This window comes from Piliocolobus tephrosceles, chromosome 5 (genome assembly GCF_002776525.5).
Source record: "Piliocolobus tephrosceles isolate RC106 chromosome 5, ASM277652v3, whole genome shotgun sequence".
Classification (NCBI taxonomy): Eukaryota; Metazoa; Chordata; class Mammalia; order Primates; family Cercopithecidae; genus Piliocolobus; species Piliocolobus tephrosceles.
The window spans coordinates 61,939,409-61,955,035 of NC_045438.1; the positions used below are offsets into that span (position 1 = coordinate 61,939,409).

General features: G+C 35.8%; 1 protein-coding gene across 1 annotated transcript in view; it reads right to left on the minus strand.

Moving 5' to 3' along the window:
• Positions 1–15,627, minus strand: part of CDC40 (cell division cycle 40) — a 51,676-nt gene that overhangs the window by 15,824 nt on the left and 20,225 nt on the right. Inside the window, exons 4-9 of the mRNA XM_023206021.1 lie at positions 9,050–9,133; positions 7,417–7,556; positions 5,823–5,919; positions 4,360–4,499; positions 3,474–3,548; positions 1,279–1,324 (exon numbers count right to left, since the gene is read on the minus strand). Coding sequence (XP_023061789.1) covers positions 1,279–1,324; positions 3,474–3,548; positions 4,360–4,499; positions 5,823–5,919; positions 7,417–7,556; positions 9,050–9,133 — 582 coding nt within the window. The remainder of the gene's footprint in view (positions 1–1,278; positions 1,325–3,473; positions 3,549–4,359; positions 4,500–5,822; positions 5,920–7,416; positions 7,557–9,049; positions 9,134–15,627) is intronic.

Consider the following 15,627-nt stretch of genomic DNA (forward strand, 5'->3'; position numbering starts at 1 on the left):
TTTTCTACAGCTGGAGTCCCAGTCAGAGCTGCTATCATCTCCCTCAGGAGGAAAATTTCAGTTTTCCACAGAAAAATGGTCTGTCAGTACAGGGGAGACAGATGCGGACCAAAATCCACTCTATCTGATGGAGACATTTTGTTCCCCTGTACACAGCTAAGAGCCTTCCACAAATCTTCCTTTAGGCTGCAGTGTCATCTTAGGCAGAATTAATTTGTACAGGGAGGCCCTAAAATCATAAAGCACTGCCGAACAGACTCCCACTTTAATCTAAAAACAGAGCCACTAAGAGTCACACCGTTTCAATGTGGTACAGTTAAATCTGGAAAGAGTAACTAGCCTTCACATGAAATTTGACAAAAACAATAAAGCTTTCTCTACCAAAAAGGCTAGCTTGTCACAAAGCTGTCCTCCCTTTGGCCTTCTTTCTTTCTTCAAGGAGTTCTCTCAATCTCATCCTTTTTTTATGCTTTAGCTGCCAATTCTCAGTCTCTCTTCAAAGCTCAACATTTGGCTATCTAATTGCTTACTGGACATTTTCACCTCAATATCCCAAAGGCAGCTCAAATTTGGTGTATCTAAAACCTCACCATCATCTTATGTTCCTTCTTGGTGAATGGCACCATCATTCATCCAGTCTCATGGGAGTCACCCTAGATTCCTGTCTCACTGTGATCATTCACATGCCATTACTAAATCTCACTGACTTTAACTCTAATATGTAGTTCCTTTATTCTCTCTCTGCTGCTTTGGTTCAGACTCTCATCATCTCTAAACCAGACCTATGAAATAACTGTGTAATTCATTTCCCTTCCTCCAGGCTTGCCCTACCAAATCATCCTGCGTATTGCCATTTGATCTTCGTAAACTTCAAATCATGTTGCTTTCCGGAAAGAGCTCTTTAATGGTTCCCCAATGCCCTCACAACAGAGGCTAAACTCTTTATTAATGGCACAGGAGGTCTTCCATGCTCTGGTCCCTCTCTTGCTACTTTTCTCTGCTTTTGTTTCTCACCATCCCCCATACTCTGACAATCCTGAAATGTATGTGGATCCCCTCAGCAGCATGCTGCCTCACGCTACTTTTGTTTTGCATCTGCTGCTCTTGCTTCCTAGTTCTCTTTCTTTGTCTAACTGGGGACATTGACTCCTCCTTCCAGATTCAGCTCAAGTCCATGAAGACTTCACTTCCTATCAGTGTAGTAAAATTACTGTCAATGATGTTATCTTACTTTAAAAATTCTTCCCAGATTTATGTTGGAGAGAAAAGAAGCATTACCAATAAATGTTCTCAGACAGCGCCGGTCTCCATAAACCTCCCATAGCTGGGGGAGAAAAAAAACAACACATAGAAATATTACATTTAATAAACATCTTTCAATCAATAACACCAGCCCTATGCTGGTTACGTGTGTGCATATCTGTGTGTGTAAACACACAGCTTCAATCATTAAATATTAAACACTGAATATCATTAAATATTGCTTGGTGCTGCCAGTCTGTGTTATATTATTTGGAACACACACACACACACACACACAGAGTCACACACACTCAAAACTAAGTTTTAAAGATATTTACACCAAAATATCAAGAAACTTAACTATAGATGGAGTTAATTCAAGTGAATTTTCATTTTCATATTGCTCTTTTCTGTTTCATACATTTTCTAGGACGAAAAGTTTCTACTTTTGTAGCACTACAAACGAATTTTAAAGGAATTAAGTATTATTAAAACCGCCATGTATACCAACTTTTAAAGGAATTGTGTTATTAAAACCGCCACGTATATAATATTTGATACTGAAAGGCTTTTTTGTTTAGTTTTCTGAGGTAACAAGTATTACAGAAGCTATAAGAAAATGATGATCTAGACTAAAATAAAAGGCTCATAATTCTCAGCATATCTAAGGTAGATTAATACAATAGCTTCAAGGCTAGCTTTATTCTTGACTGCCTTGAATCCAATCCTCAACAATGTTGCTAGTACTCTAAAATAGAAAGCATTTCCTTGCCACCAGTGCCAATATGACACAGTCTCAGTTACTGTAGCATACTAGGAAAGGACCTCTGAGACCTGGTTTCTTGCCCAGGACTGCAATCATTCCTTGTCTCTTAGATGTTACGCTCCAGCAAGCACAAAACTGTTATTTTCAGCACACACCATGCTGATTCATTCTCTTCACTCTTTTCAAGCACACTCTACTCCTGTTTCCTTATCCTTTACTTAGTTAACCTTCTTACTAAGGTATGCTTCCTCTTTGAAACCAGCATATCTTGTGCTTACCTCTATAATGATCATTTATATCATAATAAAATGATCATCCTAAGGGGAGGGACAGTGCCTTTATAAGCTTTTACTTTCAGTCCCTTGCACATAATAGAATGTTTATAGAAGTCAACTAAACTGAATTCTATGCTTTTTTGGTTGGTCAAAGAAAAGACCAACATCTCAATTAACATGGTTTGTACCAAGTAAAAGTAAAGTAAAATGGGGGTTTTTACTCCAAAATGTTGGACTGTCATTTTAAGCTATCAGAGACAAACGCCTAAATGGTTGCTCTTATCAAAAGAAGTGGCCTTTTTCAATTGTTAATATTCATGAATTATTTACAAATGATAAAATTTTAATGACTCAACTTTCGAAGCCCCAAGAGCACTATAGCGTTGGTATTTATCGAACCATCATAATGGTCCAGACAAAGAGAAGACACAAAACCGGTAAGAACTATCCTTTCAGATTTAAAATTTTTTTCAAGACATTCTGTATATTCAGGTTGAGATGCATTGGCAACCGAGTTTTTTCTACCACACATTCTACAACTGAACAGAAGCTAAAGATGGAGTTTCCCAAGACTAGAAAAGGTGAAAGAAGGGGCTGGGAGCAGTCCTGTTACTTGGTGTCTACTAGTATTTAGAAGAAAAAGGATGAATTACATTTTCTACTTTCTAAAAATAGGATTTCTATCATATGTCCTCTCTATTTCATAAGGTTTGGAGAAACAAATAAACTACTACATATACAAAATCTCTATAATGATTAGTGATTATTTATATGTCCAAAGCCAACATGATTGGATTACATTCTCATCAGTTTTCTAGGCTTAAAAAGCGGCCTAGCCACTGCAGGCGCCTGTAGTTTCAGCTATTTGGGAGGCTGAGGCAGGAGAATGGCGTGAACCCAGTAGGTGGAGCTTGCAGTGAACTAAGATCATGCCACTGCACTCCAGCCTGGGCGACAGAGCAAGACTCCATCTTAAAAAAAAAAAGGGGGGGGAGCCTAGTTAATTGGACCACAGAGCCATATGGAATTTATGTTTGGAAGTAGTTCATAAATTGCTGCATTTACAGGATCTAAGAGAAAATAATTAGCTTCTAATTGCCTAACAAACCCAATTTTTTTTATAATTAACCAAATAGATTTAAACAAAGAACTAGCTTTGCAGCACTCCGACTCTGTTACTGAAAACTCACCTTAATTTTACAGTCCATGGAACAAGACAGCAATAAATGGCCAGAGAGAGGAAACAATCTGACCGCACTGACGCCCTATAAAAAGGTATTACAGTTATCAACCAGAAACATTCAAAAGATCAGCTCAAATGAAGCATCAAGAAAAGACAGTATATATTAAGCAGCCTAATTTGCTATTTTTCATTCCAAAAATCACACCCCAGAATAGCTTTCATTAGCATTCCAAGAGCAGACCTTATTGACACCAAGCTTTTGAAGATTTTTTTTTCTAACCTTTAATATTGAGTTCCTCACCCAATGGAATCCTGAGTCAATCAAATTGCTACTGCCCCCACTTCTCTTCCTCTTTTTCCTTAGTTCCTTTGCTGTTTGCAAAGTGTTGGAAATTACAAGTTGGAATGGTGCATATGACAAAGAATATCAACATGAAAAATTTTCATGTACCTTATCTCTGCATTAGTTTAAAAATTACCATAGTTTATAAACCAGGGCACATCTAATCTCTGAAGTGTGATAACCACAGAGCTAAAGCAAAATTACTGAAACTAAGCAGGAGACTTGGTGCTAGTACCAGCCCATTACCCACTGATTTGGTGCCCAAAAGGAAGAAGATTGTAGCAGGAGCTTGTGGGAAAAGGCCTGGCTACAAGGATGCAGGACACTAAATCATGAACGCTATATCATGGCCAATTCAGATGGCTTGAAGACTGATTAGTCACCTGTGATGGATGTGTGGGCACCTCCAAAGCCTAACCCAGAATTATATTCAATTTGACTTCCCTGTACCTTTACCAGAAATACTAAATGTTCCACATTAACAGCTAAAACTTTATGTTGGCTTCATTATAATAGCATTACAGTAAACAGAAACAACCAACTTGCTTACCTTCGTGTGTCCAGACCACACATGAATTTGTTTTTTGGGAAGATAACACTTCTCAGGTGGCATAGTTGACCGTAGATTAACACCAACATCCTGAGGTATGTGAAGATAGGACCTGCCTTGATAGTCATACATTTCTTTAACTGAAACAAAAAGGCAAAGAAAATCAATAAACAAATACAACCCATAGTCATGAAACTTATATTTTAAAAATAACATTTTTTTCACAGGGATATCTTCCATATTAAGGTTCAGGTAATAACACTCCAATGATGTAAAGATCAAGAGTCAGCTAAGATATAAGTGCTTAAAATAACTGCTATCATTTACAACTAGAGGTAGTATTTCGAAATTCCTAAATACCCAGAGATTATAGACCTTTAGATAAGATCTATACTTCTTTTCATCACTTACACATCTTAGTAATCTATAAAGACTTCACTGTGGCATAATTATAGCAAGGAAAGATAATACTTGGGCCTTGTGAGTCACTGGTAAAGAAGCAGAAATAAAACACGTTAAGAAGGAAGTTAAAACAAAATATATCAACTATCCTTTTCCCCTGCTTTCCTCTTTTATGCCCTTCCATTTCCCTTTCATTTATCTTTTCCTGCTTTCATCACAAATTTTACAATAAAGTCACCTGTGAGAATTAAATGACATACTGTATATAAAGCAATCAGCAGCATGCCTGGCACAGAGTGGGTACTCAATAAATGTTATTATATTATTGTTATTATAGTTTTAAGCACCATAGTACTGAATAGACTCCTTGGAGATAAAACTGAAGCTTGAAGAATGAAATATGGCTTCATCAAACCTAAATATCTGATGTAATATAACACTAGAATAAGCAACAATGTAAGTGCTAAGTTATTCTTTACAGTTTTAGATAATCACTATGTAAGTTCCTAAATATAACTAATTATTAACCAACAGGTACATTCTAGAATACTTATGATTTATTTTGGTGAATATGCATTTCCTTCTACAAGTCAAAATAAGTATGACAGCCTTAATCTCTATCTTTTCACATGAAAATCCAAGTTTATTCTGAGTATCGCTGAATAACGGTTATGAACTGTGTGGATACCTGAGTATTTGGCTTCATTAAAAATAGTTAAAATGACTGGGGTACTATTAATACACCAAAAGAGTCAACTTTATCTTATGAAAGAATAGACTGTGGACTATTCAAGTTTCTTTTTTATCTACCATTTAATAAAATTCATTAACACTTGGAAAAAAATTATCTGTGGCTATCATTAATCATGCTATTTTTTCTCCTATATCAGTATACAGAAGTCTGCTGTAATTTCCTTGGGATACAAATTGTCTAACATAATTATACTCAACATAATGATTTTATAACAGCTGATAGTAAGGGTAATGATATTGTATGAATAGCTAACAGAGTAAATATGAAGGTTTTTCATAAAAATGAAGATGTATAAAATATATGTTACCATGTAAGATTGTCTTCTCCTCCCCAGGTTTCTCTTCTTCCTGCTTTCCTTTTTTCTGCCTCTTTGCTGTGATTTCATCCAATTCTTTTTGTTCTTCCTAAGAAAATTAAGGAGTGAAATTTAAAGTGAATGTTCTAGAACCTCATTATACCTATAGTTGGTGTTATAAGTTATTTATAATGAGGTCTACATATCTGGTCCAAGTATGTTCCCAGGATAACAAGCTCAACACTTTTTTTTTTTTTTTTTTTTTTTCCTGAGACTGAGTCTTGCTCTGTCGCCCAGGCTAGAGTGCAGTGGTACTAATCTCGGCTCACTGCAATCTCCCTCTTCCGGGTTCAAGTGATTCTCCTGCCTCAGCCTCCCAAGTAGCTGGGACTACTCTGTGCGCACTACCATGCCTGGCTAGTTTTTTTTTATTTTAGTAGAGATGGGGTTTTACTGTGTTGCCCAGGCTGGTCTCGAACTCCAGAGCTCTGGCAGTGCGCCAGCCTTGGCCTCCCAAAGTGCTGGGCTTACCGGCCCGGCCAACTTCAAGTCTTCTATAAGCAGAGACTGATTACCTCTTCCACAAATTACAAAATGGTACTAAATACATAATGGATACTAGATAATACTTTTCAACTATACAAAATCAGTTTTCAAAACTCATCCTTCTCTGACACCTAGAAATAAATTTTAACATGTTGTACTAGTTATACAAGTAAAAAGACAAGGCAAGCAGAAAATCTAGTTCCAGAATGGAAACTGAATTTTAGCACATAATGTTGTTTTTCAGTTAATTGTTTTTACATAGTCCTAAGGATGTAAGTGATGACTATACATTTGTGACACAACTTTTTTGGGAGGAGCTGGGGACAGAAGATGGGGTAGTAGTAAATCTGTATCTATAATAACAAAGAAGTCAACAACAGATAAAATCTAAAATAAATAAATAATAGTAGCATAAGTTTACTCATCTTAGATATCACCTCTTTACTTCTATTATTATAAATATAGATTTAATGGATGTAAGTAACAGCTAGAATATAAGCTTCATGAGGACAGGATTTTCTTGATCTTGTCCACTGCTGTATGCCTGGCACCTAGAACACTCTCTGGCTCATGAAGACAGTGAGATTAGGAGGTGAGGAAGGGAATGGCAGAGCATTTCCTTTACAAACTTTATAGTAGTTTTAAAAATACACATAGAGATAAAATTTGTTTAAAATTTTAAATAAATTCATAAATCAATAAAACTTCTCATCAATTCTAGTGTCATAGAAGGCTGATTTTGTAGTTACTATCTGAATGTCTAGTATCAGAAGAGCAGCTACCATGGCAGCCTAATAGCAATATCAAGGAAATCTTCATGAAAATTGTTCAATATTATAATTCAATAAAAAAGCATGAGAGAAAACAAATCAGCAAAAAAGGTAAATAAAAATATTCCAAAGAAAAATAAATTTTATTGTATATTTTCAATCAACTAAAGGCAGAAAAATTTTGATGAGTCATTTGGTTCTCTAAGGAAATATCAAGTTTATTAATGTAGATATCCTTCATAGAGATACAGCATATACCTGAACTGACAATTAAAAACATCAAAGCTTACTTCTGAAGGTTTGGCTACATCTTTTTCATCCACATATTTTGCCCATGGTCCCAAGAAACCATCAATATTGGATGCATCATTTTCTTTAAACTTTTTCCTCTTTTCTGTTTTCTTCTGACCAGTTTCAAATACAGTTAAACCTATGGTAACCAAAAAAAAAAAAAAAAAAAAAAAGAGAGAGAGAGAGATGTACATTTTCTAAAGAAATATGAACATATGTTTAATTTTGTTTTATATGGTTAAAGAAAGATGATTGTTCAAGTGACCACAGAGTTATTAAAAAACAAACAAGCTACATGAATCTACCACATACGCTGATTCATGCTACACAAAAAGGGATTCAACCTTCTGGGCAAAGATAATAAAACTAATTCAATATTCTGCAAATTCTAATACTGCATACTTGAAGAAAAGACCCAAATATGTATTCCTACAATGGCACACAAGCCTTTTATTGAATTAAAAAGCCGTGTCAGTGGATTTGTATGACTTTCTGGAAAAAACTCAGGAACTCGTTATGGCTAAATAATGATAAAGTGACCTTTGGAAGCAAGAATAAACTGTAATTTATCATTTTAAAACAAAATTAAATTACAGTAAGTACTTAATAACTTATCTTCACTTCACTTATAATGCAAAAATGTAAATCAAATAAGGTTTCACCAGAAGTGGTACTTCTTCCAAGTGACTTTAGTCTCAACTTCACCTCTAGTATCATTAACATTAACAGTAAAAGAAAAGGAGAAGGAGGGTGTTTTTGGTTGAGATTTTGATTTGATTAATAGAAGGTGGCATACTGTGTATAGTCATTAACCTGGAAAAAGAAAGTTTGTGGAATCATAGTCACAAGTTAACTAAGAATCTAGCTACCTTCAGGTGGGGCTTACAGAGGTCTAGCTTAAAGAAGAAATGTCTGCCTATAGTAATTCAGACTATGTTTTATAGCAAAATCCTGTTAAAATTCTATTTTAACAATAATCTAGCTCATGTACAGAGAGCAGCCTGATCACATAGGGTCTATAGCTACTAAGCAGAAGTGTCCCATGCAACCAGCAAATTACTTTTCTAATTGCATTTTATGGATACTACTCTAATGGACTGATGAGCCTTGTGACAAGCTAGCATTTAGCGTATGATGTTTTGTCTTATTGTAAGTACAAAATGAATATGAATACAAACATACATTAAAACACATATTCAAATTCAGCCTTCAAAGCTACTCTTCAAAGACAATCTTCACAGACTTACCAAATAAAGTATTTCTACTCCGTTAAAATGAAGCTTGACATTAATGTTGAGAAGTCAATTGCCAAAATTATCTACACATTAGTTATAATTTATTGAGTGATTTATACAGGGTTGGCATGGTGCCAAGTATTCAAAATAACTCAGAGATATGTACCATTATTTTTTCTACAAGGTTACACAACTAGTAAGTGGCAAAAGCAAGCTCTAAACTGTAACATTTCTGAACTATATTGCTCTAAAATGTATTGCTCCATTGTTTCAACTTAAAAAAAAAACAAAAAACCAAGTGCTAAATACTATTTTTTACTGTCTAATTAAAGTCACTCTGCAAGACACTAATTATAGATGTGTACATATTTGATATTAAATGTTTCAAATAAATTACCTTGATTTTTTTCAGCTTCTTCTACAGAACCAATATATTTAGCAGACACTTGATGATTATCTAATGAAGGGTCTAATGCATAACCTGAAAGGAAAAAAGTGAAAATTATTAACTCCATTTTGCTGTTTAAATTCATTTTATTATAATACAAATACACACTTTTCACATTTTCTTTCTCAGATGTCAAAAATGATCTCTTTAATTCAGAACCAATCATTCTGCCCTGAGCTATATTGCTTCCTTTTTTTTTTTTTTTTTGAGACAGGGTCTCACCCTGTTGCCCAGGCTGGAGTGCAATAGAACAATCTTGGCTCACCACAATCTCTACCTACCAGGCTCAAGCAATTCTCCTGCCTCAGCCTCCAGAGTAGCTGGGATTACAGGCATGCATCATTACCTCTAGCTAACTTTTTAATTTTTTTGGAGAGATGGGGTTTCACCATGTTGGCCAGGCTGGTCTTGAACTCCTGACCTCAAATGATCCACTGCCTCCGCCTGCCAAAGTGCTGGGATTACAGGTGTGAGCCACTGCTTTCGGCCCCTGAGATATATTTCTATTTAGAACCCAAAGGTATATTTTTATATTTAGAACCCAAAGCTCAGGCTGGACTCCAGCATAAAATGTTTCTCAAAAGATGAATTTTGCACACTGACATTACATTACTAAGAGCCTCTCTGGCCAAGACATCAAACTTTAGTTTTAAATATTCTAAGAGCTTGAAAATACATGTACATGATGCATTTGGAAATCCAGAAGCCATTTTCCTTTTCTTCTTGGTAATGGATATTGCAGGCAGGGCTAAGTTTATCAAATTATATAAATTATTAAATAATAAAAAAGGGTAAGCAGATTACATAAAATCTAGCTATTATTTTGAAAATACCATTCACAGTAAGGACAGTCTTCAATCATTCTTTATATTTCCTTAAGAGAAGGAAGGAAGGATATCTATCAACATATGAATGCACTTCTTAAATTAATTATAGAGTATGTAGCTACATACAAATGTGGTCCTCAGTGGTCTATGGGAATTTAAGGAAAGAAAGTCTACCTAAGTTAGCTCAACTCAGTTTTTTCTCAAGTGGGTGTGCTAGCACAATAAATGTTTGGTAACATTAGTCTGGTATACTCACAAGAGTGCTAGATCACTGATCAGTTTATGGACTACAACTCGTGTGTACAATAACAGAATACATAAAAAAGTACTAAGCCCATTTTTTTTTAAAGGGCACATCCTAGTAGATAGACTTATTATTTTCATTTTTCATCCAAAGTAGTCCCAGCTACTTGGGAGGCTGAGGCAGGAGAATAGTGTGAACCCAGGAGGTGGAGCTTGCAATGAGCTGAGATCGCACCACTGCACTCCAGCCTGGGCGACAAAGTGAGGTTCCATCTCAAAAAAAAAAAAAAAAAAAAAAGAATATAGGGAACTTCTTTTGGGGAACAGAAAAAGATTCATCATGAAACATGCTCTTCAAACAAGCTAAGGATGTAAATGCTCAACTCACTCTCATGATAGGCTAGAACAGAACCAACCACCTAGCTATTAGCTGATTTGCACATAGATTATTTTTTTAGCATTAAAATATGTTGTCAGCCAGAGGAGAGAGCTTGGTGGCAGAAAATCAGCTTTGGAGTAGAATCTCTGAAATCACAGGTTCAAATCCCATGAGTTATTTTACCTTTAATCTCTTTGATGTACAGAATAGTGTTTTGTACATAACTTTTCCAAAAAATGAGACTTTTATAAGCTCATACCAAGTTAAAAGTTTCCATTTCAATAATAAAAAACATATCCGGCTAGAATGTAAATTTCTACTTTGAAAGGAGACTTAACGTCTACATAAATGGCATTTCATGATGTGTCTGGAGGGGTGAAGGAGTAGACAGAGAGGGAAGAGGTATCACTGGTCCTTGTCTCGGTGTAAGCACCATTCCCCAACTCATCTGGCCATAGTCTTGTAACTCAGAAAAATAAGTTATGCTTTCCTCTTGCTCCGCATCCTCGGTGGTAAAAATCTTTACTGCCATACCACCAATCCCACTACTGCCTTCCACCCCCGGTGATTAGGAAACAATATTATTTTCCTTTTATAAATAAGAGTTAAATATTTGGCCTTATGTCTTACTACAAATCAGCCAGTGATAGAACAAGATCTAACTCTCACACTATTAAATTTCAGTCCAATTCATTTTCTCACTATCTTGTGTCTCAAATAAGTGATTATTTCTGCATTTCTTAAATATTCTTATCTACCTTTCTGACGCTTATTTTCCCTTTTATCTTTTTAATGGAGTTAATGTCTACTTCCTTCCCTTTGGTACTCTTATTTGAAACGGCTATCATATTGATTTTATTATTATACCCTTCAGATAATTAAACTAATAATAATTATTAAAACTAATTCCATTAGGTAAATGAAAGGGACTATAAACAATTTGCAAAACAATGGTCATAAATAAATGAAAAAACCTTCGACCTCACTGGTAGTCCGGAAAAATCAAGTTGCAGTAAATACATACAATATTTTAAGGATCTAGAACTAGAAATACCATTTGACCCAGCCATCCCATTACTGGGGATATACCCAAAGGATTATAAGTCATGCTGCTATAAAGACACATGCACACACAAGTTTATTGCGGCACTATTCACAATAGCAAAGACTTGGAATCAACGAAAATGTCCATCAGTGACAGACTGGATTAAGAAAATGTGGCATATATACACCATGGAATACTATGCAGCCACAAAAAAGGATGAGTTCGTGTCCTTTGTGGGGACGTGGATGCAGCTGGAAATCATCATTCTCAGCAAATCGCAAGAACAGAAAACCAAATACCGCATTCATAGGTGGGAAGTGAACAATGAGATCACTTGGACACAGGAAGGGGATCATCCCACGCCGGGTCCTATTGTGGGGAGGGGTGGGGGAGGGATAACATTAGGAGATATACTTAATGTAAATGACGAGGTAAGGGGTGCAGCACACCAACATGACACATGTATACATATGTAACAAACCTGCACGTTGTACACATGTACCCTAGAACTTAAGGTATAATTAAAAAAAAAAAAAAAAGAAAAGAAAAAAAGAAGAAGAATAACAACAGCAACACCACACAGGAGTCATGCTTTCTCAATGAAAACCCCAAATACATAAACTGATGCCCTGTTGTTTTCTTTTTTTTTCCCTTTTCTAACAGAAAACTTAGTATAAAGAAATAAAATCCTAAAAATCTGAAAAAAAAGGAAATATAATATTTTGATTATCAAGTAAACAAAAGAAAAACAATCATATGGATCTTTGATGAAGAGAAATAGGGCTGGGCATGGTGGCTCAGGCCTGTAATCCCAGCACTGTGGGAGGCCGAGGCAGGCAGATCACTTGAGGCCAGGAGTTTGAGACCGGTCTGGCCAATATGGTAAAACCCCATCTTTACGGAACAAAAAAAAATAAAAAATAAAAAAATAAATTAGCTAGGTGTGGTCATTCACATCTGTAATTCCAGCTACTCAGGAGGCTGAGGCATGAGACTTGCCTGAACCCCAGAAGCAGTGGTTGCAGTGAGCAGAGATTCCACCACTGCACAGCCTGGGTGACAGAGTGAGACTCTGTCTCAAAAAAAAAAAAAAAAAAAAAAAGAGAAGTAGGACTTTTATACACTGTGGCGGTAGGGTAGGTTTAGAGAATTCTTTTGGAAAGCAATTTGATAATATATAGCACAAGCTTTTAAAACACATATTCTTTTACCTACTTTTGGGAACTCATTAAGAAAATAATATAAAATAATATAAAACCTGTAAGGTTTTATGTACAAAAATATTCACTACCACATATGAAAAAGCACTTTGTAACATAACATATACATCACATTTTTAATAGTGAAAACTGGAACCAAACTGAAACCTAAGTGATACAAGTAATATATTTAAAAATTATACCTTTGTTCAGTAGACTATTTTAAAAAAATCATTTAAAAATGTTAATAAAGGATTTCAAATATTGAAGTTAAAACTCATGTTAATAATGACTATTGTGAGACTAAAAGTATTTATTTAAAATTCTATTTTCCACTTCTATAGGTGGGTGTAGAGAAAATTCTAGATGAAAGTACAACAAAAGCAAGAAACTTCATTGAGAAGTCCCAAGTAAGACTGGCAGGGGAGCAGACAGAAAACAAGACGAAATTCACACAACCACTGAGGGACCGAGAAGTCAGGAGAAATACGATAAATGCAAGCTAAAAGCAAAACTGTAGAGTGAGTAACTCGGATGACACAGTAAATACGACTACTTTCAGTGATAAGGACTCTACAGGTGGGCTCTATGAAAAACTAACTGTATTGTAGAACACAAATCTTCCAGAAATAATTCACTGGGATTCTAACAATTTTACAATATTGAAAAATGGAAAGAAAATTAAAATAAATGTTTGTACTATATTCCAGCAGTGATAGCCCAGGGTTATGAGACTGAGGTAAAACTGAATTCATGTGTCACCTCCTGTCTGTCTGTTAGATAACACTACTACGAGGTATAAGAAAGGTTTGCTCCCTTGCACATATGAGGGAAGGTAACAGAAAGGTCTCACAGCCTTATATTTCAGGTGGAAGGGTTAAAAAACAAGAACAACACCAACAGTGTAAAAGTGTTCCTATTTCTCCACATCCTCTCCAGCACCTGTTGTTTCCTGACTTTTTAATGATTGCCATTCTAACTGGTGTGAGATGGTATCTCATTGTGGTTTTGATTTGCATTTCTCTGATGGCCAGTGATGATGAGCATTTTTTCATGTGTCTGTTGGCTGTATGAATGTCTTCTTTTGAGAAATGTCTGTTCATATCCTTTCCCCACTTTTGGATGGGGTTGTTTGTTTTTTTCTTGTATATTTGTTTGAGTTCTTTGTAGATTCTGGATATTAGCCCTTTGTCAGATGAGTAGATTGCAAAAATTTTCTCCCATTCTGTAGGTTGCCTGTTCACTCTGATGGTAGTTTCTTTTGCTGTGCAGAAGCTCTTGAGTTTAATTAGATCCCATTTGTCAATTTTGGCTTTTGCTGCCGTTGCTTTTGGTGTTTTAGACATGAAGTCCTTGCCCATGCCTATGTCCTGAATGGTACAACCTAGATTTTCTTCTAGGGTTTTTATGGTATTAGGTCTAACATTTAAGTCTCTAATCCATCTTGAATTAATCTTCGTATAAGGAGTAAGGAAAGGATCCAGTTTCAGCTTTCTACTTATGGCTAGCCAATTTTCCCAGCACCATTTATTAAATAGGGAATCCTTTCCCCATTTCTTGTTTCTCTCAGGTTTGTCAAAGATCAGATGGCTGTAGATGTGTGGTATTATTTCTGAGGACTCTGTTCTGTTCCATTGGTCTATATCTCTGTTTTGGTACCAGTACCATGCTGTTTTGGTTACTGTAGCCTTGTAGTATAGTTTGAAGTCAGGTAGCGTGATGCCTCCAGCTTTGTCCTTTTGACTTAGGATTGTCTTGGCAATGCAGTTGGTGGGATTGTAAACTAGTTCAACCATTATGGAAAACAGTATGGCAATTCCTCAAGGATCTAGAACTAGATGTACCATGTGACCCAGCCATCCCACTACTGGGTATATACCCAAAGGATTATAAATTATTCTACTACAAAGACACATGCACACGTATGTTTATTGCGGCACTATTCACAATAGCAAAGACTTGGAATCAACCCAAATGTCCATCAGTGACAGACTGGATTAAGAAAATGTGGCACATATACACCATGGAATACTATGCAGCCATAAAAAAGGATGAGTTTGCGTCCTTTGTAGGGACATGGATGCAGCTGGAAACCATCATTCTTAGCAAACTATCACAAGAAGAGAAAACCAAACACCGCATGTTCTCACTCATAGGTGGGAACTGAACAATGAGCTCACTTGGACTCGGGAAGGGGAACATCACACACTGGGGCCTATCATGGGGAAGGGTTGGGGGAGGGATTGCATTGGGGAGTTATACATGATATAAATGATGAATTGATGGGTGCTGACGAGTTGATGGGTGCAGCACACCAACATGGCACAAGTATACATATGTAACAAACCTGCACGTTATGCACATGTATCCTAGAACTTAAAGTATAATAATAAAAAAAAAAAAAAAACAAGAACAACAGCAACAAAAGTTGATAGGAAGCTGGTATAGGAATTACTATCAGAAGTCAGACAAGAATCTTCTTTAAGAAAATTATAGGACAAACTAATAGAAGTCATACACTTGTTCACTGCCTGGGAGCAAAGAAAAAAGAGACAGTGTTAAAACTGAGGTTTAAAGAGACAGTTGTTAAAGCTTAGATAAGGCTGATCTTATTTCTTAAGTTTACTTATTAAGTTTACTTGAACTTAATAAACTGTCTCTTTAAACCTCGGTTTAAACCTCGATCTTACTAAGTTCACTTGAACTTAATAAATAAAATCGATCTTACCTAAGATCTATCATAAAGGAGACAAAGCAAAATTTTCTGAGTTTTGTAACTGGCCATTCCCTTTATTTTAGGCTGCCTAATATACTATAGCCCCAAATTCATTTTT